The following is a 22892-nucleotide window of genomic DNA, read 5'->3' as shown; positions in this document are numbered from 1 at the left end:
GTAGAAATTTCACTAAAAGAAATGTGTGAAGGATGGCATTTTGGACATTAGAGGAGTGAAAGAATCGTAACAGATTTACTTGTTTCTGTGACACATTTATACATCATAACACAGCACTTCACATTTTGAGGTGACCAAGCTTTTTTGAAAGCTTGATTATCAACAACTCTCAAGACGAAACAATTGAATAACTTGCACGCTATGCTAAATATTTCTGAAAACCTGGCCATTTCTTGTGAATGATTTTACTGTCTATTTCAAACCGTGACCTTTTTCTCACTCCTGTTCTTCCTATTTTCTCTCCTGTACTGTTGGGGGGGGGGGGGGGGGGGGGGGTGAACAAGCAGCTGTGTGGATGCTCGGCTGCTAGCTGGGGCCAACCCACCGCAATTAGAAACCTTTTGAGGAAGTCACGTGTAGGTCTGTAAGTGGCTTCACATCTTTATTTTCGTATTTTCACATGTGTTTCGGTGTATGTTACTTGCTACAACTGCACAGGGAAAGGTTGTGAGCACGTGGTTATGTGCACAGAGCTTTATGTGCACACAATTATGTGTTGACTATTACAGATGTAAGCACTTAATTTTACAGTCCAGGTAGTACAGCAGTTTGAAATACATGTTAAAAGCTACAAATCTGTAGCAGAGGCTTTATTAAAACAAACCAATAATTTCTAGGAATTCCAACTGCGAAAACACCTGCTTAGTGCCTCTGATAAACAGATGACAGGATCTGTTGCAGTCTACATAATATGCCACTGGAAGATGTTTAAGATCAATAAATGTTTTAAATAACAAATAGCAACAAAGTACCAGCTGATTACCAGTGCCTAAAAATTACCCTCATCAGAACAGCCAAGCTTTCCAGAACTGTCCTATTAATTCTGAAAAACCGGGTAGTAACGAACTTTCTTTCCTAATTTTCTCTCATCTCCATCTGAAGTATGCAGCTACAATTGATACTTTCAGTAAAAATACCTCTCCCTTCTGTACATTCAACAGTAACTCTTTTTTGTGCTGATCATGATTTTAACCATATTCATGAGTTCTGAACACTGATCTTATAAAATTTTACTTACCGTACAATTTCTTCAGTTTGTTGACTTATAGTTATTCTTCCAACAAATCTATGAAAGATGACCACGTGTTAGAAATATCTAGATAAAGACTGAAAAATTTAAAACACTCCTCTATATTTACAAAAAAAGCCATTAACATTTCACAAGTACAAAATAATCAACTTTCATTAACAAACTAAACCAACATGGCAACACAGGCAATCATTTTACGAGAGATGTTTAACAGAAACATTTATCCTTCCAAAGAACAGTCATTTGAGAAAGCCTATTAGGTTTCATTAATAAACCCACAAAAGATTATATTTCTTATTCAGTTAAAACAGATTGTGACTTCTTCGTGTTTCAGTAAGAAATAATTCCTTAACAAATATAAGTTAGCATATTATCCATCAGAAATAGTAATTTTTCATTTAATAAAGCCAATCTACTCTGCTTTTAAAATCTGACACTTACATATTTAACATGACCCTAGCTACTAATAGGGACATAAACTTTTATAGTAATTGTACCTTAACTTGATGTTCTCTACAAACTGAACTAAAGATCAAATATTTGAACAGCTGTTCAAATTAAGTATCTTAGTTTTTAAGAATATTTCTCAAAAATCCCAAAGCTTACTTAATAATAGCTGCTGTGATATAGTTGGATTTTGAAAACTACTACTTGACAGTATTTTCCATTATACAATTCAGGAGAAACTTGGATGGGAATAGAATTTTTGTTACCTATGATGCTGTTTGTTACAGAGTATAGGGCATTGCTTGCTGATGTTAAAAGCTGAAATGAAGCACACTAAGATACAACTGTTTTTATACTAAATTTTTGCTGCTGAAGAATGGAGTTCAAATCTTCTCTTGAACATAAGCAAAATAAACGTGACCAACACGTACCCTTAGAATTAACATAAGCTTACAACAATTTGCTATGGTTTGAGTTAACCCCATTTAAAAAATATATACTAAACAGTACTCAAATCTTCTGACAGAACCTTATACAACTCCTTCTCCAACCTGTTCAGACTCACAGGTCATTTAATTTTTTAAAATCTGGTAACAAGTTTACTGGTTAGAACAGAAATGTACATAAGTGTCACGGTTAAAACACAAAACTTGTCACTTGCAACTTTCAGCAATTACATATGCATAAACACTTGCACTAACTATTAAAACCTAAAATTTAAGCAGTTGTTTGAAGCAGTTGTTAATCTCAGCAAGACCCATAACATTCCTAATATTAAACACCTCATTTTGATTTAATTTCAAAATATTTACTAATAACATGATACCTGTATAGATCTGCTTCTGGCTGCTGACATTCTATAACAGCTACAAGTTTGTCCAGGTTGGCAACGGACTGTAGCACTGCTGTTTCTGGAACTGCAACATGTGTCTGTAAAACAGTGTCCATGAAGTTAATGATACAGGACTACTGGGCAGAGAGAGTATCCCAATGGGCTGAAATAAAAATGGTATCGTGAATGAACTACATTCTATTTCACAGCAGTAACCCAGACCTTAAGATTGGTCTCTCCATCCAAACTTGCAGTAGTAACATGGCATGAACCGTCGACTCGATCAGATGACAGAAGCACCAGATCAACAGGAAAAGTCTCATCTTTGGCTACTCTCACAATGTCCCCCACCTAATGAAGTGAACACAAAAGTGTACAAAGAGAGTTTTAAAAGAGAATAATTCATTTCAGCATTGTTACTGAATCATGATGAAACAAGAGCTTTAGCTATGCAATAGAAACACAATTTTCAATTTGTCCTTAGGCACATACCCGAATGTTTTTAGATCTAGTTTTTACAAGGCCACCACTACGAACAACATAAACTGGAGCACCATTTACTTCATTGTCCGCTTTATGTCGTAGCCAGTCTTCGTAACCCTGTAGAAAACACATACAAATTTACTTTTTAAGCAAGAAACCTATAAAGCACAACAAATATCTTCTAAGCAAATGTGCTTCAAATTACTTGCTGCATAGTCTGAATAGATTACTAATTTCTCTTGAGTTTCTACTATAGATGTTACTCAAGCACCTGGTAAACCTCTTAATTTTAACCCTACACAAATAAGTAAAGGCAAATAAAGTAGCAAAAGTGGTGAAGAAACTCAACAGTCCCATGTGCTGTTAAAACAAACAGGCAGTGAGATTTTCTGCAGATGAGATGAACAAGCACTTATTCAATCTTTTATCTATATGGATTAATATACCACAAAACTAGGAACAGTCTCTCTTATGGGTGGTTTTGGTTTTGTTTTTTTTTTTGTAAGAGAAGTTAACAGACTGAAATTACTTCCTCATGTCACACCATACAGCACTTCTTATAGTTACTGCCACAGCCCAGGCATGAAATCTTAAGATTTCTTAATTTTGTACAACATGCTGTCACACATCAGCTCTGTGTAGCAAGAGAAGATCATTGAGAAGGTTTTAGTTCTTTCCGAGTCCTAATGCAGCAGTTCACAGCAACTGAGTTTTTCATGGATACACATTAAGCAGTTTTCCTTTACCTGATATTCAGCACCTCTTTAAGCACCCTTTATCCCATGCACACACACGTGCAAACATTTATGAGGATGAATCCAGGTATATTATTCTCCTTCTATTTTAGTAAGCTATTAATGCATTGCTTATTTAATCCAATAGCATGATTGTCAGTAGCATGACCTCTCTGATCCCTAAGTCTAGGTACTGTTTGGAAAGCCCCACAAGCAAGCACAAGAAATGGATTAGTCTATGCAGGAAGCTCAACTGCCTTTTACATCCTGGCAAGACTCCTACAACTGATACGCAATAATAGAGACATTTCCTAAAATGCTCTTCTGTAGGTATAACAAATGTGAAAGAATTAAAACCACTTCCTTGGAAGTTTGCAGACAGAGGAAGGGGGCCTTCTGAAACAGCAGGCATATCCCAACTCATCCCAGAACACTATGAACATTATGTGTGAATGTCATTATACAAAGAGTACTAATGCAGACGTAGTTTGGAGAATTCTGCAGTTGACTGGAGTTTGGAGGAAAGTTGTATGATGAATTTAGCCATGTTAAAAGTATAGTTTTGCAGTTCTACCTTCATGCACCTCCACTGTTACTAGCAGAAACGAGTAAGGACAGCAGAACTGCGCTACTGGAAATAGAAAAAAGGAAACAGAAAAAGGAAATAGAGGGAAGCTTTATATGCCAACTGCTTAAAAAGAAATAATTAGGAAGTGTGTAGTAACAGCAGCCATACAGAGAAATATAGGGAAATCAGAACCCTAAAACCCCTAAGACTCTTAAAGAGTCCTTCCTAAGCAGTATGAAAAAGCAAGAGTCAGTACCTACAGCTCCTTGTTAAAGGTGACTGACAGAAGAAAACAAGGATATAACTAATGTCCAGTAACCTTGGGGCATTTGTCTCAAACCTGAACAGCTGAGCAATATGGACATTTGGCAAAGAACTGAAATTTACCTTCTTTAGAAAGTACAGATTTCAGCGCTTTCTCCATCTGACACCTATTGCCTACAACTCAAAGGTGACACCTCACACCAGGGAATTCTTAAGAGCCAACTTACTGTGTTCAGGTTAAATTCCCCCAAAATTTACCTACTGCGGCATTTTTGAGACAGTTCCTTATCCTCACTTGCAAATATTGCAAAAATACTGTTGAAAAGAAAGATGCAATAGGAATACTGGGAATGCTGCTTAATTGCATGAAAACAAACTAAAGATTAAAAATCCCTCAATTAAATTATATTCTTAAGTCCTGCTTAAATAACTGCATCAATGCACTTGAGAAAATGACAAAATTAAAACAGGCCTGCATATTATATTACCAGGGTTTTCATTCTCAGATTAGGTCTATATTTAATCAAAACCTGTGAAGTAGTTGTTTCTAATTTACCTGACAGACATGTAAACATCTGCATTCAATCAGCTTGTTTGCTAAATACCTATGAACTTACTGAAATTTACTCAGTTCCCTAAAGTTCCTTAGTAAATACCTTTATTTTGTTGTATTTTGTTTTGTTGGATTTTTTTTAATTTTTATTTTGATTTATTTTATTTTCTAATTTTGGACTCCTCTGAGGACTGCATTCACATCTTCACAGGCATAAGGACGAAAGTGCTCTGGCTAACAAGATAGACAAAATGACACAGCATGAGTTGCATCACTTTGCAGTCTTGTATGTCCTTCTTCTGACCTAGGTGCAATTACACTTCTAAGAAGAAAAAGTTCTATCTCCTTGGCTGAGATGAAAACAAAGCTGAGTTTTTAGGTTTGGTAGAGGTGCCTTGTGAACTGGCCTTCTGGAAGCAAGGGTGTTTTTCCACCCACTACTAAGCTTCTCAAACCTGTATATGGTTAATGCTTCTATTTTTCCCCTTCATCTTTTGAGAGACTACCGAGTTATAGTTTAACATTTATCCTAATAAACTTTGTTTAAAACCAGTGCCCCGGAGCTTTCAAAAGGTTTTTTTTCCCTAAACTCTGCTTCCTCTTCCACTGCTGGTTTGAGAGAAAATGGAAGCTGGTTTTGAGACCATATTGGCTATTTTCCCCTCTGCATTTCAACCGAAGATTTATCTTTCTTCCTTGTCTGAGGGCAGCCTGTTGGAAATAGCACACTTAATTGTCTTTCCAAGACTGTGAATACTATTTGCCTACTTTGCAGCAGGTAGGATAAACATGAGAGGCCTTTAGATTGGTTTAGGTGGTTCCAATAGTCCTTGCAGAGATATTGAGACAGTCAGAAAAACTCTTGATGCTTGGCAAGTCATGAACGATTTGAAAGTTCAAGAAGGAATGCCAGAATCTCTATCCTTTGCAATTGATGGTAAGATACTTGTATTTCCCAATAAAAGACTGGACATCTGGAAATAAGGTGGTAATAGATTATTTTGGACTATTTTAGACTTACAAAAGTCCAACTTCTTTCTGGAAAAAAAAAATCTAGTATTTATTACTAAGGTGCACAACCTCTTTCAGTTCACACGTCTTTAAAGGATATTTTCCATTGCCTCCATTGCCTACTTATGACTATAGCTCTTGAACAGGTGATTTTTTTGGAGGTGATGATAACAACTGCAATTGACTAGGATTAGGGCACTCTACATACACAAATTCCACAGCAACAAGATGAAATGTTAGTTCAAATATTACTCCAGCATTAAGATTCCCTGTGCCCCAAACACCATTCTATCTGCTTGAAAGCTAGAGCTATTTTTACTTTTGCCCTATTTCAGGGTGGCTTTGGGTCTTACTGGCACAGAAGGCAAATTGAAATTCCAGTTGTAGCTCCGCAAGTCTCCTGCTTACTTTTCAGTTGCTATGACTGCATCTCTTCCCCAGACAGCACTGTCAAACCCTTTGAAGGGGATAGTTCCTGAAAATTACTTCCCTGCAGAAGAGATTATAGTTTCCATCCACATCACCTCTTTATTTATGTCCTTGTTTCTTTCTCCTCTTGCTTTAAGGGTTTAAAGAAAACAGAAGATTTTTTTTTTTCCCAGACATTCTTCTTCCAGGGGCTCTAGGTCTTAGTAAGATGTAGTATGGTGCTTGAATAAGATTTCTATTAAACTCAAACTTACAAGATTTTTCTTATTTCAAGTGCTATAAAGCACTCCAAAATGTTTTATCCAACCAAAGAAAAGGAAAACAAAACCAGAACCTTTCTAAACCTTTTACCTGGTACAGGATTACAGTTAATATGTATTTTGTGGCATGAAACATACTGCTTTTAACCACTGACAAACATGGATTGCACCATTGTTTCATCCACCTAAGCTCCTTTCTCAGTGTGTCATGTTGGAGGATTGGTTTTAATATGCAGTGAGGTGTGCCAAAGGAATAAGTTAGGAGCTTTCAGAAAAGGTCTTATAACAAGTGACACGTAACATTTAGACAAAAATGCTGTCTGACAGTCATTCGTTGTCCATTTAAGGGTACCGCAGTGAGTCACTGAGCGCTTGACAACTAACCAAAATGCTCAAGTTCAAGCATCTAACAAGAAACATTAAATACAAAATCCTTTTTAAAAATTATACCTTTTTTTTTTTTGTATTTAAACATTATCTTGGTCAGACTTTGTTAAGTAACTTTACCTTAGAAAGACTTCATGTTACAACATTTTTTCCCCTTTACCTGTTTTATGGCTGTCACAGTTATGACAAAGAATAATGGCAATCCACTGGTAATAGGACTAGTAGGGGTATCTATCATGAGCTAAAAGAGAAGAAAATATGAAAATTAGCCCAAATTTTTTTTTTTTATGATTGTACCTTCCAAAAAAAAAAAAAAAACCCAACCAAAAAAAACCCCACCAAAAAACCCAAAACCCCAATGAAACAAGATGACAATTATTTTCCAAACTCCTCATTATAACCTGTGATTATTTTTATTGCACTTTCTGCTGTACTTCTGAAGCAAAACTCAGTTCCTGACAGCTAAATAATACATGTCAATAATGATGCAAACAAAGGTCCTAGGGCACAGAACAGACTTAATCATATTTGTAATGCATATGCCAATTTTAAGAGTCCTTAGCAAAAGGAAGATATGTTTTCATCCTGCAAAGATTAATTCGAAAGTATATTACAAAGGAAGGAAATATGCATTTTGTGAAGCTGTTCAATACTCTATACAATCTACTGCTTAAAAGCAATGTAGAGTATAACAACATCCACTTCAGAAGTGGAAATTAAGTTAAAAATTTTAATTTCCAACAGTTTAGATATTAGAGGGCATTGTTTCTTAGACTGCTCCTTTCTGGTTTCCCCAAGTCAACATGCAGGTTTTACAGCTTGTGCTATTATTGCTGGCATGCCAAAAGTGCAGTGTATACACTAAAATTCTGTGTGTGGGGGGCATGTTAGTGGTTCTCCTCTGCTGCAGGAAAAAACCAACATGGTCAAGTGCTGTAAAGAAAATACACACAAGAACTATTCAAAACCACAGACGTTGATTTGATCCACTTTACCTGAGACTTATGGCATTGCTTTAGGAAACCATTAAAGAAGAAAAAAAAAAATCATACATGAAGTTTACTCTGTTAAGAGCCAAGAATCTCATAGAGAAAACAAATTATGCCACTTTACAACACATGCATGAGCTTTTTTTCTTTCCGCCACTGAAACACAATGTATAGAACACCACAAAAATCAGATCTAGCCTGCAATATTGTCTGTTCTTCAATTGTAGCACTGCAATTTCAGTCTGGCAGTATGTTGTCCAAGAAAACCCATGCCAAAAGCATCTGATTTTTGGCCGGATAGGGCAAGCCATGACATTTGTGCCATCTACACTCTCTCCTTTCTCAAGAGAGTCATATGTGAAAATGGAGCAAGTTTTGCACAGGTGGAATTGTCATGGCAGTCTGCTTCTTTTGCTTCTTCCACCGGAACACCATGGCCCTTTGCCTGCTACACAGCTGGACACGCATCCACCACACAACTGGTGTGGAGCTCCATGTGACCAAAATGCAGTCTGTCACCATGTTTCTGGCATGCATATGGCTGGTGAACAATACGGACTGGATTGTGCTGCATGTTTAAATCACACAACGAGAACTTGCCCCAGCTCTGTCATCCCCAGTGGAATAAGGTGGTAATGACAGACACTGCATCCTGGTCACATGAGATTCATATGACAGAGAAGATACCATGGTGATCAACTTTTAAAGGCACCTTTGCCTTATAAAAAGACAATAAATACTAGATATTAATGAACTTCCAAATGGGATTTGAATAAAACCAGAATTCCATTCTAGCGAATGAACAAAAATGACTGCAGCTTTTCTCCTGTTCAGTTTCCAGGAATAAAGACATAGAAACAAGACATTTCCCATACAAATTAGGGCATCCACTTGAGTCACGAACTGAGAGAACAGGATCACGCTCTGCCTTTAGATCCATATTTGTTTGTGGACATCACATTTAGATATTACTGAAGCCTAACAGTTTGAAAGGAATGTGACTCAAAATTGAACTAAAGAGGTAAATTTGCATTAAAAAAGAAACAAAAGCTTTAAAAATGCAACACTGTCTGTGGTTACTTTAAGTAACACTTCTGTTCCATCTCCAGCATGCCCCCATCTTCCTCATGCTACAATATGTTAAACAGCATGAAATACTGTAACGGGAATGACAAAGTCAATATTCTTAACTAGGAAGATGAGATGGGCATCGCATTCTGTTAGACTAAGGTAGAACTATATGACTTCAATAACTCCCAACACAGGAATTTTCAGCCTATTAGAAAGTTAATTCTTTCTAAATGTGAAAGAACAAGTGCAAGGGACACAGGAGGCAACGGATTCAAATTGCAGAACTGGCCCTGCTACTGACATCTTGCACAAAGCGCTAGGTTAACGGTTGGACTAGATGATCTTCAAGGTCCTTTCCAACCTAGATGATTCTGTGAATCACAGACAAATCTTATGAACTCTTCACTATTCCCGTTTTTTGTCAAATGAGGTACCATCTTTTTCAGATGCATGCTGTAAATGTTGGTTAATCACTGTGGAGGGCTGTACATTCAAAGCATTCTATTTTATAATGAAAGAAAAGTTTGTGTACCCCAAAATCTTGTCTCTGTCTCAGATATTAATTGGTCTCTCAAAAGTTATTATCTCTCCTTACAATCTTTCTTCCACTTATCCTTCATCTAGAACAGCACTGATGTCTTCAAAACTGACAAACTTTCAATCCTAGCTGTAAATTTTTACATGTTCATTTTATCTCAACAAACTGAATTTGAGGGTCTTAGAACTGTGTGAAAATAGTGTATTGATTACAAAAGCAAGATTCCACCTACAATGAGAATATACACTAATATACGCTCAGCTGAAGAGCAAGCATACTGCCCAATTTGACACAAGTGAACTTGAGTATCTACATTTGTCCACACTAATGTCCAAGAAGTGTCTAAAACTGCTCAAACAACTGGTTTATTCAAACACCACCAATGTCCACAAAAATCAAAAACCATATCTGGAATTTTATTACTAACTTAAGAGATTTAAAACTGAATTTTGAAGCAGGTAATTGAGTCCCTGTGTGAGCAGTGCAATGGACTCTGAAGCTGCACACTTAAATGTATTAGGTTTTATCTTTATGAATGCCAAGGACAGTACTTAAATCTGGACATAATTAAAAGTTATGTTCTTTTCCCAGAGAAACAGGAAATGCATTGTTTTTATTTACAGAATATGTGAAGTTAAATTAATAGAAAAAAATCAGTGGCAGAATTTACAACACAAATGGCAATTTCCTGAGTATTATTCAACTTACCTGAACCAAAAATATAATCAGAAAATAAAAGTTGGCTACTCTTCTGAACTGCTCAAATAAGTTTTTTGGAACAAAATTCCACACTGTATACTGAAGGGAAAAAAGGGAAAGAGAGAAGAACCGTTATGACATACTGAACAATTTTTCAGTAAAATTCAGTTCTGCTCCTGTTAAACTCTCTTAACCTAAATCTTTTAGTTTTCCATCTTCACTCCCCAAATCTTCTTCCGGTCTTGCCCTACTCCCACACAGATCTGCTGTATCCAGTTTTAGTAGTTTTTAAGTACAGCTAGCAGGGAAGTAGTGGTGGCAACTGCATTGCTTTTACAGTCAAAGGTTTAAACGTTCTCCTACCAACTGGGCTAGGAGCAGCTGGAGTCATTTGGCTGCTTGCATCCTGGGTAGCAAGAAAATTAATTCTTGCAGCTGTAACTTTCTCTCTTACAGTAGAGCGACAAGACACATCCCCACCATCAGTTCTACTGATTCCAATCCAAGGTCACAGTAGGAGGGAATCTGCAATTGCAGTCCATTGCTGATTTATTTTATGCAGAGTACTAGCTTACAATTTGGCTATTTTATACATCCTCACAACCAGCTTCATCCTTCCTTTTAAGTGGTTCTGTGCATCACATCCAGACATGGGCAACGCTTGTTTAAAACCTGCTTTTCTTCAGAAATTCTGACCAACATGCTTAATTGTTCTGTACTTAGCCAGGTTCTGAGGAAAGAGGGATGAGAGAAGCAAGAAAACTATATAGGAAACAACCTAGCTTTTTCACAAAAAAAGGTTAGAACTTGTTTCGTTTTGAATATTCTATATGCACCATTAGACATAATACACACATGCACATTCACTACACAACTTAAGTAACATATCAAGTGGTTTTCCCATGACAAATTGATTCCTTACCTTGGATGATATGATTCTGTTGTCCGCAAATTTCTGAGGAACATAATGGCCATGCTGGGGGAAACGATTTGCTATATAAATAGTTCTTGTATCGCTTTGATGCGGTGGGTCAAAACCCTAAAACACAAAATAAAAAAAGATGATCAAGAAAGACTATTTTATTAACTGTAGCTTTGTAAAATTGTTACCTCTGTGCTAAAAAGTGATATCCAGATATCAAGCAGCTGTTTCAGGATAGTGGCTTTTGAATGGGAAACAAAATTAACATGCAAATTAAAGTCTGTTGTGTTCAAAGAATTTTCAAAAATGGGGGGTGGAGGGGGAAATCTCGATTATGAGGTTCTGTACTCAATCTGGAAAATGAAAGAAAAAATCCTAAATCTCAAAAAGGACAAGAGAATACTTGCTATCATGCAAACCTGAAGAAACAAATGGAGATGAAAACATATATAAATTACAAAACCTCACAGCAACGCTCATGATGACTCTAATAAAACAGATTATGTGAGAAAAGTAGAAGGTCAAAACAAGTCATAGTAATATGCTGTAATAACTGGATTTTGAAAAGATTCTCACCAGCTTAAAAACGAAAGCATATGCATCTGACTGGACAACAGTATTTTTCCAAACAAGTTCTGCTCTAAGAACTAACATTTTGTCTAACCTCAAACACAATTTTCTGCCACTACCACCAATTTACACATGACCTGTATCAACACTGAAAGCAAACTCATTAAAAAAAAAAAGGATACTCAGAAATACTTAACAATAGTTTCCTCGCAAAAGAGAAGAGCTGAGTGAGGTCCCTTGGAACCAAAGCCCTGTTGCAGGTCTAATGGTCAGTATTTTCATCAACTACCTCTGCGAGGGGAAGGGAGTATAGGTGTTAAATTTGCAGATGACACCACCTCAGGACTGCAAGAACACCGAATTACAAGAAAAAATTCAAAATCACCTTGACCAACCAGATGCATGGAAGACTGAAAGATACAGCCGTTAGGGACAGTTAACTGCATCTACAAAAAGCGAGTAAAAGCCCATATAGGAGTTTTGTACAAAAAGATCAAAAGGCTCATCACAGATTGAGTATAAGTCAGTAATGTCATCCCATGGAGAAAAAGGCCTTCAGTACTAAGGAGGCTGGAGGAGAAGTGGGAGCCACAGTTGAAGCACTGTGAACCAACTGGACAGCATCCATAGGAGTGGAACATGAGCCACAAGAGATCCTGAAAATATGACATATAGCACAAGGCTGAACAATCTAAAAAGCAAGAGTAAACAAATTAGAGTCATTTAGCCTAGAGGAAACTTGGGATATACTAGCACATCTTCCAATATATAAAAGACTATTCCAACAAGAAAAGTGGTAATCCGAAGGGCAAAGTAGAACAAAAGTAATCTTAAATTGCAGCTAGGAAAACTTTGTTTGAATATTGGAAAAACAAACAAAAATTCCTTTCTTATGAGAAGGAATAATTAAAAACCAAAATAAATCACATGGGAAGGTTGCAATGTCTCGGTAATACAAGGGCTTATTATATCTAGGTCATTCAAGTCTATCTTTAATTGAGCCTTTCCTGGGGCTATGTGACTCACCAGAACCCTTCTTAGCTTTAATATTCTAACCTGGAGAAGCAGGTGATGGCAAGAGACATGCACAACAGTAAAACGGTAAAAATTCACATAACAGGCCAAGAAAATTACTAAGATAAAAACTAAAAGAGCTTTGAGACACAGAACAAAGTAGTGAAATTAAATTTGGAACCATTAAGTTGTTCAACAGGGAATCAATGATTGTCCAAGAAGTAGTGAATTTCAGCCCAAGCTCCACACAATCTTAGAACTGACTTTGCACTGTATATACAGTCTCCTTGTTCTCTGATGCCAAGTGAAAGGACAACCAATGAAACAGCTAGAAAGGGCATTACCAACTCCACTACTGGAGGTGAGGAAACTACCTTTGCAGTTGTGTTGCTCCACTTGTGAAACCAAGCTCAGACCTTCATTTGTGTCAAATAAAAACTGACACTTCACAGAACTCCAAGAGAAGATACTTCTGTACCAGTTAACTACAGAGGATGGTGAAGAGTGAGCACAACGAGCTACATAAAAAATGGTTGGCATTACCAACCAAGAATTTTCTTTAATCTTTAATATCTGTAATACAGGACATTAGGTATGTTCACATAAAAAATCCTCTCAAACATACGAATTTTTGTATTTGGCATCATTACTACAGAAACATTCTGCTTCACAAAGGAGGTCCAGAAGAAAGAAGGGAGAAAGAAATAAAGGGGGATTTTTCAAAGAGATTTGAAGGAGAATAAACTTTAGATAACAAGCAGTGGAAGGCTGTTCTAGTCACATGTGCCAGTGTGAAAGCTTGTTTAAAGATAAGAATGGAGCAAGGAGACAAAATGTAGATAGGGGAAAGGACGGCAAAAAAAATATATAGGATGCCAAAAGCAAAAGGAAAGGAACTGTTAACAACTTTAAGAAATACAAGCATGAAAGTAAGATGAAAAAATGTACCCGTTAAATGCTGACACAAAATTTAAAATAAGAACAATGTTTGTAGCAGAAGCATTTTGGGTATCTGACATTAGTGACACATTATTTCTACATCAATCCAGAAGATGCCACAATAAAAAGTGTTTTGCAAGCAAGAAAAAAAATGTGCTTAATTAGTAAGACCAGGTACACAGCTCTTTTCTATCTCAGAAAATGTCTGGCAATCACAAAATGCCAGACATCCTCACTTTGGAAAGTCATATTCTACAGCCTGAAAAAATTCCACTCTAAACCAAACAGATGTAAAGCAGAAAAAAAAACCAGAAAAAGCAAAGAAAGCAACTGGCAGTCTTCTGATGGTGATAAATGCTAATCTCCATGCCACTCGCTGAAAGTTATTAAAAGATAAATGAAAAATTTCAGAGAGACTAGGGTATCACTGAATTTTTTCCGAACTATTTATATGCCCTTTTCAGGCCACTATCTGAGCACCTGAAAGTTCATGAGTTTAATGACATTTTTATTATGGAAAGTAAAGACCTCCATACAACTCAAGCCTAACTGCACAAGCACTTCTACCAGAGGAGAATACCTCCGCTGAAGCACACTCAAGTCTGAAAGCAAGGAATCTATTTTCCAAATCAGAATCTCAGGCCATATGACAGGTGCTGTTGTGCAGCTAAAACAGCTTAAAATTGCAGTCTATACACATTTAACTGTTTTGTTGAAATTTACCACAAAGAAAGTGCAGAAGCTGTGCAGTCAGCAGATCTATGGAGATGGCAATACACAAGCAAGGCAGGCTGAAGAACCTCTTCAGTTGTCAGAGCTATGGTTGGAAAAAGGACACATCCTTGACAACCTTAGTGACTTGACTGTAGTCACAGCAGAAAATAAGTGTCAGAGCTGGGAACAGAACTCAGATTTCCTAAGTTTCATATCTAACTAAGTAAGATCATTTGAAATTACCCAGCAACCCTGTCATCACATAATAAGGTGGTGAGACCACAACCAAGCAGATCTTCCAGAGAAATTTTAATTACACATCTCTCCAAGGAAAATTCTGTACAGACATTGAACTTAATTGTTCAAGAACTTAAATGCCTTTAACTTTTCTGTAACTATGGGGCTGGTCACAGATCTTGCTCCTGACACAAAACTGATCTGTATTCCAAATTTCTGCCAAGCAAAGGGATTTTGCATAGTCTCTATATGCAAGCCAACAAAGAAGTGCAGAAAGCACTGTTTCCTAATTTCACTTATTAGACAGTTCTTTCCCTTTCTAATGTCATTATCAAACTCAGCTGCAAAACTAGGGTAACATGCCCTTGTCAAAGGATTTCTACAGCTAAACAGCATGAGCAGAGAATCCCTAAATTAAATTTCAAGTCTTGCAAAAATATTCAGTTGTCACCAATGTCTTCTAACAAAACTTAGTTTTCCTGCAGTTATCTAGTGAAGTAATTTCTACCTTAGTGCACAGATCATAGAATCATAGAATGCTTTGGGTTGGAAGGTTCCAATCCCCCTGCCATGGGCAGGGACACCTTCCACTAGACCAGGTTGCTCACAGCCCCATCCAACCTGGCCTTGAACCCTTCCAGGGAGGGGGCAGCCACAGCTTCTCTGGGCAACCTGTGTCAGGGCCTCACCACCCTCACAGGAAAGAATTTCTTCCTTATATCTAATCTAAATCTCCCCTCTTTCAGTTTAAAACCGTTACCCCTCGTCCTATCCCTACACCCCCTGATAAAGAGTCCCTCCCCAGCTTTCCTGTAGCCCCTTTAAGTACTGGAAGGCTGCTAGAAGGTCTCCGCGGAGCCTTCTCTTCTCCAGGCTGAAGAACCCCAACTCTCTCAGCCTGTCCTCATAAGGGAGGTCCTCCAGGCCCTCGACCGCCTTTGTGGCCTTCTCTGGACTCACTCGAGCAGGTCCATGTCCTTCTGATGTTGGTGTCCCCAGAGCTGGACACAGCACTGCAGGGGGGCTCTCAGGAGAGTGGAGTAGAGGGGGAGAATCCCCTCCCTCGACCTGCTGGTCATACTTCTCCTGATGCAGCCCAGGATACAGTTGGCTTTCTGGGCTGCGAGTGCACATTGCTGGCTTGTAGTCAATTTTCCATCCACTAACACCCTCAAGTCCTTCCCCGCTGGGCTGCTCTCAATCCACTCTTTGCCCAGCCTGTATTTGTGCTTGGGATTGCCCTGACCCATGTGCAGGACCTTGCACTTGGCCTTGTTAAACTTCATGAGGTTTGCACAGGCCCACCTCTCCAGCCTGTCCAGGTCCCTCTAGATGGATCCCTTCCCTCCAGCATCCAGATGGATCCCACCCCTCCCCCGGTGTCAACCGCACCACACAGCTTGGTGTCGTCGGTGAACTTGCTGAGGGTGCACTCGATCCCACTGTTCATGTTCCCAAAGATGCTGAACAGCACTGGTCCCAACACCGATCCCTGAGGAATGCCACTTGTCACTGCTCTCCACTTTGACATCAAGCCATTGACCACAACTCTGACCCATCCATCAAACCCATGTCTCTCCAATTTAGAGACAAGGATGTTGTGTGGGACAGTGTCAAAAGCTTTGCACAAGTCCAGGTAGATGATGCCAGTTGCCTTCCCCTTGTCCACCAGTGCTGTAACCCTGTCGTAGAAGTCCACCAAATCTGCCAGGCACGATTTGCCCTCAGTGAAGCCATGCTGGCTGTCACCAATCACCTCCTTATTTTCCATGTGCCCTAGCATATCTTCCAGGAGGATCCACTCCATGATCTTACCAGGCACAGAGGTGAGACTGACTAGCCTGTAGTTCCCCGGGTCTCCTTTATTTCCCTTTTTAAAAATGGGGGTTGTGTTTCCCCTTTTCCAGTCAGTGAAAACTTCACCAGACTGCGGCTTAGCCACTTCATCCACCAGTTCCCTCGGGACCCGTGGATGCATCTCATCAGGTCCCATGGACTTGTGCACCTTCAGGTTCCTTAGATGGTCTCAAACCTGATCTTCTCCTATAATGGGCTTCATTCTCCTAGTCCCCACCTTTACCTTTGTTAGTGTTCTAAAAGTTAGGCAAAGACATCCTCTATGTAATAATTAGGCTCCTTTAAAACAGCATAGAAAACATATCCTGGGGAACTGAGGAGAAATTTTTAACTGCGATTTTATGTTATTTCTTTCATGAAAGAAATGGGCTTCAACAGCCACTCCTCCAAACAATCCTGTCCTACATTCTGTCTCCATCTCCACCGTTGTCCTAGGAGAACTGCCCATGTAGCCATACAATAAAGTGGAGTGGAAAACTGATCCAACCGAAGCCCCACCATTTTCCCAGTTGTTTTTTATTATTTTTAACTATCAGTTCCCTAGAACAATTGCATGGTCATGCCAATAACAAAAGGTGATGTAACAAAACACTGTGGAAGAAGAGTTTTATATTGATGCTGAGGAAGCATTATTAGCATGAACAACGAATTAGGCAACTGGAGAAACAGAATAAGCAAACGAAAAGCAGCACTATGAAAAGGAACTGTGCAGTTGATGAGACTGCCCTCCCAACAACCTGCAAACATAAACAAAGAAAAGAAGAAATGCTTCCTCAGTCAACTTGTTGATATAATATACCCTATCTACTGCAGACTCTTACTTTTTCAATATCACTATTAACTTATGGCAGCATGCATGTACACCCTCCCCATGCACTCTACAGCACTGTTAAGTGAGACAGCAGAAATCTGCAGATCTTTCAGCTAGGATTAGCAACATGAGACCAGCACACAGCAAATCAATTGCTGTTTCAAGCCTTGCAATACATGCATTGATAATCACAAATCATTTGGCAAGCAATTTTTGCTTATGATCTGCATAAAGCAGATACTTTAATATCATCTCCCAGTGTTTCTTATTCATCATTCACAGCTTTTACAGGGAAAAAAAAAAAAAGCTACATTATATTTGCTAAAAGAACTTAAAAGAACTTCTGCTATGTGACCAGTTTTTAGTGAAAGGGGTTTGAAATAAGGAAGTCTCAATTAGAGCCTCTTCCTCCTTTCAAAAACCGCACTGAACTCTGCTAAGGAAAGCAGTAGTTCCCCCAAAAGCCCTTTGGACACCACATACTTGTTAATAAAACTAATAAACAGAAGAAAACTCTGCCTCAGGAAGCCTTTTTCCTAGGGAGGTGACTGACTGAGGCCACAGAAACAGAACACCGTATTTCCTGGCAGATAGAGTCAAAGCCTGCTATTACACTGCTGCCAAGATATATTTTGATTAAAGGTGTTTTGAGGAAATGGATTTTCTTGCTTTGGATTTTTTTCTGAATATACATGGAATACTTTTCCCTTTGTCAGATAAGATGATCTATTCACACTCCATGCACATTTTCAGAAGTCTGTGTGAATTTGTACTCAAAACAGTCAGCCAATAATTCTTTCAGTCATGTAACTGGGCAGCAGTCAAACTGAATTTGTCATATCAAAGGTTAGCATGAAGGAAGAAACAGCCTCTCACAGCAATTTTAAACACTGCTCTAACAACTAAAGTAGTGAATCAGCTGAAGCACCCTGAGGTTTACATAGTGCCATGCAATTTGTTCCTCCTCTTTTAAATATCAATGCAGTAAAGAAATAGAACAGTATTAAAAGTCATGCACTATTCATGCAACTTCCTCTTCCCGCTTACTATATCTGCAGTTGTTTAAAATATCTGACAACAAATCATGCTGTAACCTCCTATAAGTCCTAACCAGACTACAAACACTCTAGGAAACAAGGCCTGAGAAACCACAAAGCAATATTCCTTCCTTTCACAAAGTCAGAAAAGTCATACTGGTGCTTGGAACACAGTCCTGGTTACAATACAGCTCAAGTTGTTCTTATTTTACCTTATTTTGTCAAAATGCCCACAAAAATATCTTGGAAAAATCCCTACTTTAAAATTTAAAAACCCATCTATCTTGCCCTTATTTATCTGCAAAAACAACAAGCAAGCTAAACTGGCCTCATTCATTGCGAACATACTTCCCTGTGCCAGTTTCTCTACTCAGGTGACTGATGCCAAACATACTGGTCTTGTAACATCAACAAAAACAGAAAGGAAAAGCAAGCCGAGCAGGCAAGCTAGGCTTTCTAACATCGCGCTCTCAAAGACTTATGACATGCCCAGTTTCCCCCAGTAACAAAGAATTTTAACAGAGATTTAGGTACACTGTTTAATTTTAAAATCTGACTTTGCATGAATTAAGGAACCAGCTTTCTTATCCTTCCCTACAATTCAAATCATAGTATTTACAAAGCATAATCCATTTTGGACTTCATATGATAAAACAACCCTATACACTATAACAGCTACTCTTTGGTGACTGTCTTCAACAAAATTCCAAGCTTCACATTTTTTCTACAGGATTATTAGAATTCTTATCCTCTTGTATTCAATTAACCAAATGATTATAATATATTCCTCATTTGTTGCTTTATTAGGATGCTCCCTTTCATACTCAGACACACAGATTATGAAAATTATCAATAATGAACAGATCCATTGATACTTTTGCTCAGGTGCTTTTTGACAGAAAACAGACTTTACAATAAATGTGTATTCAACGCTAATAGAGAAAGCAATTTAGTTAACATTCAGATTCTAAGAAGCAAGCCTCAGTCTCAAAGACAAGGCTAGTGGCTCCCGAACTACTGTGCAAGGCCATTCAGTGCTAACTTTTTTCCCTAAACAAATGCATTATGATGAAGTCCAAGAGGTCTAAGAGAAGTTGAGGCTTGACAGCATCTGTGGTTCAAAATCTCTGGTCATTTTCTGTGATTCCCAAAGCAGCCTATTGCTCTGAAGTAGGAATGAAGATGCCTCTGAAGTTCCAACTACACAGTTTTAATTTCAGAACTAAAAATTTTCCTCTGTGGTCTCCAGCAATTTTCTGCAATATTATCTCCCTCTGAGACACGTACAAACAGAGAGTAGGCAAGATTTTCAAAGCTGATGGGTGACTTTAGACACCCATCAGAAGGCACTATAGGGCATCATATTTTATAAAATAAGAATTGAAATCTCAAAAATGAATAGCCATTTTTAAGAATGCTGATCAAAGTAGATAAAGTACTTTGAACATGGAAAGTGCTACAATTCTGCAACAATCAATCACACAGAAATAGCAGTTACTAAAGAAAGTCACACTAAGAAATACAGGACCAGTACAGTAAATTAAACATTCAACACACAAATCCTTCATATACCTTGAATAACCACAGTATCTCAAAAAACCAAAATTCTAATTGTATCCTTTCTGCACAGTCCCTGGATTACTTTCATTTACTTTATAGCAAAAATATTTTTATCTGATTTCCAATATAAAATAAGACATTCAAATCTGTGACAGGTTACGAACTTTGTTTCCACTTAAAATTAGAAAGCAGTTCCAATTTTGTAGCTAGCAATTTCACCATATACAAAAACTACACTTGTCAAGTCCCTGACAGGACAAATACAGAAGAATCACACATTCCTTCACATGCTTGCATACTATGTGCACTATTGTCTGAAAATGAAATGCTGTTTACCCACTGCTCTGAAGAGTTATTTATAAAACTATTTTACACAAGCATGAGGGCTCCTGTTCTGGGCTATTGCTATGACCATTATCCCATATGAATACTGAAAACCACCATTTTCAACATTTAGATTGTTTCTAGTATGCAACAGCTACTTGTGCTGATCAGTTCCTGCACTGCAAGTCTAATTCACATTTTCCTTCAATATGAAAAACTTCTCACGAGCTCTTCCCCTGAAACCACCCCTAGAAAATAAATCTTAAGGCTTTTTCAAAATGCGTGGCAAAATTATACTGACAATTGCTCTGTCAGTTGTTGCTCAACAAGTTTCACAGGAAGATAATTTAGCTCTAGCTCTTCCTTTTAACATGCTTTGATAAAGCCTGCTCTGGAAAACTTAACATTACAGTTTTAAGTCTACCGCATTCATCAAATATTACTTTAAGTTTTAATTCCATTTCAAACATGATTTATGACCTAAGCATCAGTTTAATGTCCTGCTTTCAGACATATCTACAAACTAGTTTATCCTTCAAGCTTGCTAAATCTTAAGCTTCCTTTCGAAGTTGCTGCAATTCTTTTTCCAGACAGGTATGTAAATATCTGCAAAAATTAGCACAACGATGCATAAAGCTAGAACAAAAATGTGCAAAGAGGACAGTGAAAGACTAACAAAATGTAACAACATATAACAAAACATACTTTTTGGTATAAACCATATAAAACTTCTTTCCCTGGTAAAATATTTCAGGATGAAAACAGTTTGCTTTCTGTCCACATTATTATCTCTCCTTCCCATTTACAGCAAAGTTCTCCTTTCCCATGCTTATTTTCACTCAAACTAAACAAGAAAAAAAACCTCCTAAGTCACAGTATGTGGGAGACCAAGGAATTGCAGGGGTTTGGTTTTTAAATCATGTAGCTGTTGGTCCTACTTTCTGTCTTTTCTACCATGGTCTGTATTATTGCTAAGTGGTTTTTTTTCAACAGCAGTTGAAAAGAGGTTTGTATAAAAAAAAGTCTAGCTGCAAATATGTCACCTGGGTTTTGCTGGAAGATATGACCTTGCGTTTACAGAGGCGCTTTGTCAGATCTGTTTTGCTGCAGTTCTGATCTGCTGGCTTACAAACAGATTTTGTGCTAGAAATTAAAGGATTTTTTTTAGTGGTACACTGTAGATACCTTTTTCCCTGCAAAATAGTTACAAAAACAGTCATAACTACTGAGGACACCATAGCACAATAAAGAAAAACAGATGGCAGATCACTAGTGAAAGGCACAAGTCATGATGCTTTTAAAGTAATTTAAAAACATTATTATATTTTTCTCTTATAACTCCTATCTCTCCACTTGAGAAGAAAGCAAACAAAAGTTTTAATGAATTCAGCCAACCCATCCACAACTAGAAAAATGAATACCAATGATATCCAAAACACATGTTGAATGTTACTGAATTCAGCACAGTTTTACTTGCCTTAGATTATTAATTTTACCTTCTGATGAGAGCTCAGAGGCAATCTCTTAGCAATAAATAAAGACGCATCACCCTGACCATACCCCCAGATACCATCTACTGAACAGAACACAAAAAGCTCTCTGTCAACAAAATAACACTTTTCTTCCTCAGTCACATAGAAGACAAATAGACAGTGGCTATTAAGGGAGCAGGACCCTATTAGTGCAGGAGTATCATACTGTCAATGAAATGGTCACATTATTGTGTGACAAGTGGAAGTTTGGCACAATAAAAATTTGCTGCTTAAAAGGCTCATGGCTAGGGGAAATTTAAAAAAAAAAAAAAAGGATGGGACAAGATACAGGTCAAACATCCAAGTCTCACAGAAAGGCAGCACATTAGACAAGCCTGATTTTCCCATTTTTAAAATGGTCTTTGAAAGAAACAGTGTCAAGACTGGTTTGATTAGGTTCTGGTAGGCAATTTTTAAATTTAGAGCTAATTTTTATGAGATAAGATTTATAAATTACACACAGGGCACAACGGATGTCTCTGTTTGGAACAGACAGCTGGCTGAAGACAGGGCCAGGTTCTGCACACTTTGGAACACACTGTGCTGCAAATATATTAGCCTTCAGCAGTCGCAGAATATAAAAAGAAAATAAGGTTAAAAAGACCCAAACACAATGGGAGGACTAGTCCAGCAGATCACAGAATATCTCCAGCAAAAAACTGGGCCACATTTTCTCCTGTGTGAAGTTACATGAGGGGAGTCATTAACCCCCAGTTCTGAAGCTACTCTAACCAAAGCAGTGAAACCTTTGGGCTGCTCTAACATGCATCTCACTGATCCTTCAGTGACAATACAGAAGGTATTAGCTAGGCAGTCTGAACCAGAGGAACTCTTTTAAGCAAATACGCATTTATTTTTCTAGTACACAATAACACCCACTTAATTTTAACCAAAAGGGGAACAGGCTTCAATGACAAGAAAAGAAGGGGGAAACTGTGCTTTAGAACAGCAACATGATTTCAGAAGCTAGGCATCTCAGTCAATGGATTAGTTCAAAGTAGTTCCAGTATTCAAAAAATA

The 22892-nt window shown here is 37.8% G+C and overlaps 1 protein-coding gene across 15 annotated transcripts in view; it reads right to left on the bottom strand.

Annotated features, from left to right (window-relative positions):
* Positions 1-22892, bottom strand: part of ATP11B (ATPase phospholipid transporting 11B (putative)) — a 71500-nt gene that overhangs the window by 43820 nt on the left and 4788 nt on the right. For all 15 annotated transcript variants that reach the window (XR_012630123.1, XR_012630124.1, XR_012630122.1 and 12 more), the window contains exons 2-8: positions 11278-11394; positions 10365-10454; positions 7219-7299; positions 2862-2969; positions 2592-2720; positions 2364-2467; positions 1079-1126 (exon numbers count right to left, since the gene is read on the bottom strand). Coding sequence is in view for 12 of the 15 variants with exons in the window: in XM_074878579.1 (XP_074734680.1) it covers positions 1079-1126; positions 2364-2467; positions 2592-2720; positions 2862-2969; positions 7219-7299; positions 10365-10454; positions 11278-11394 (677 nt within the window). In the remaining 3 variants the exon portion in view is untranslated. The remainder of the gene's footprint in view (positions 1-1078; positions 1127-2363; positions 2468-2591; positions 2721-2861; positions 2970-7218; positions 7300-10364; positions 10455-11277; positions 11395-22892) is intronic.

This window comes from Strix uralensis, chromosome 9 (genome assembly GCF_047716275.1).
Source record: "Strix uralensis isolate ZFMK-TIS-50842 chromosome 9, bStrUra1, whole genome shotgun sequence".
Classification (NCBI taxonomy): Eukaryota; Metazoa; Chordata; class Aves; order Strigiformes; family Strigidae; genus Strix; species Strix uralensis.
Note: the sequence above shows the minus strand (reverse complement) of the source record. Positions and strands in the feature narration are given on the sequence as shown.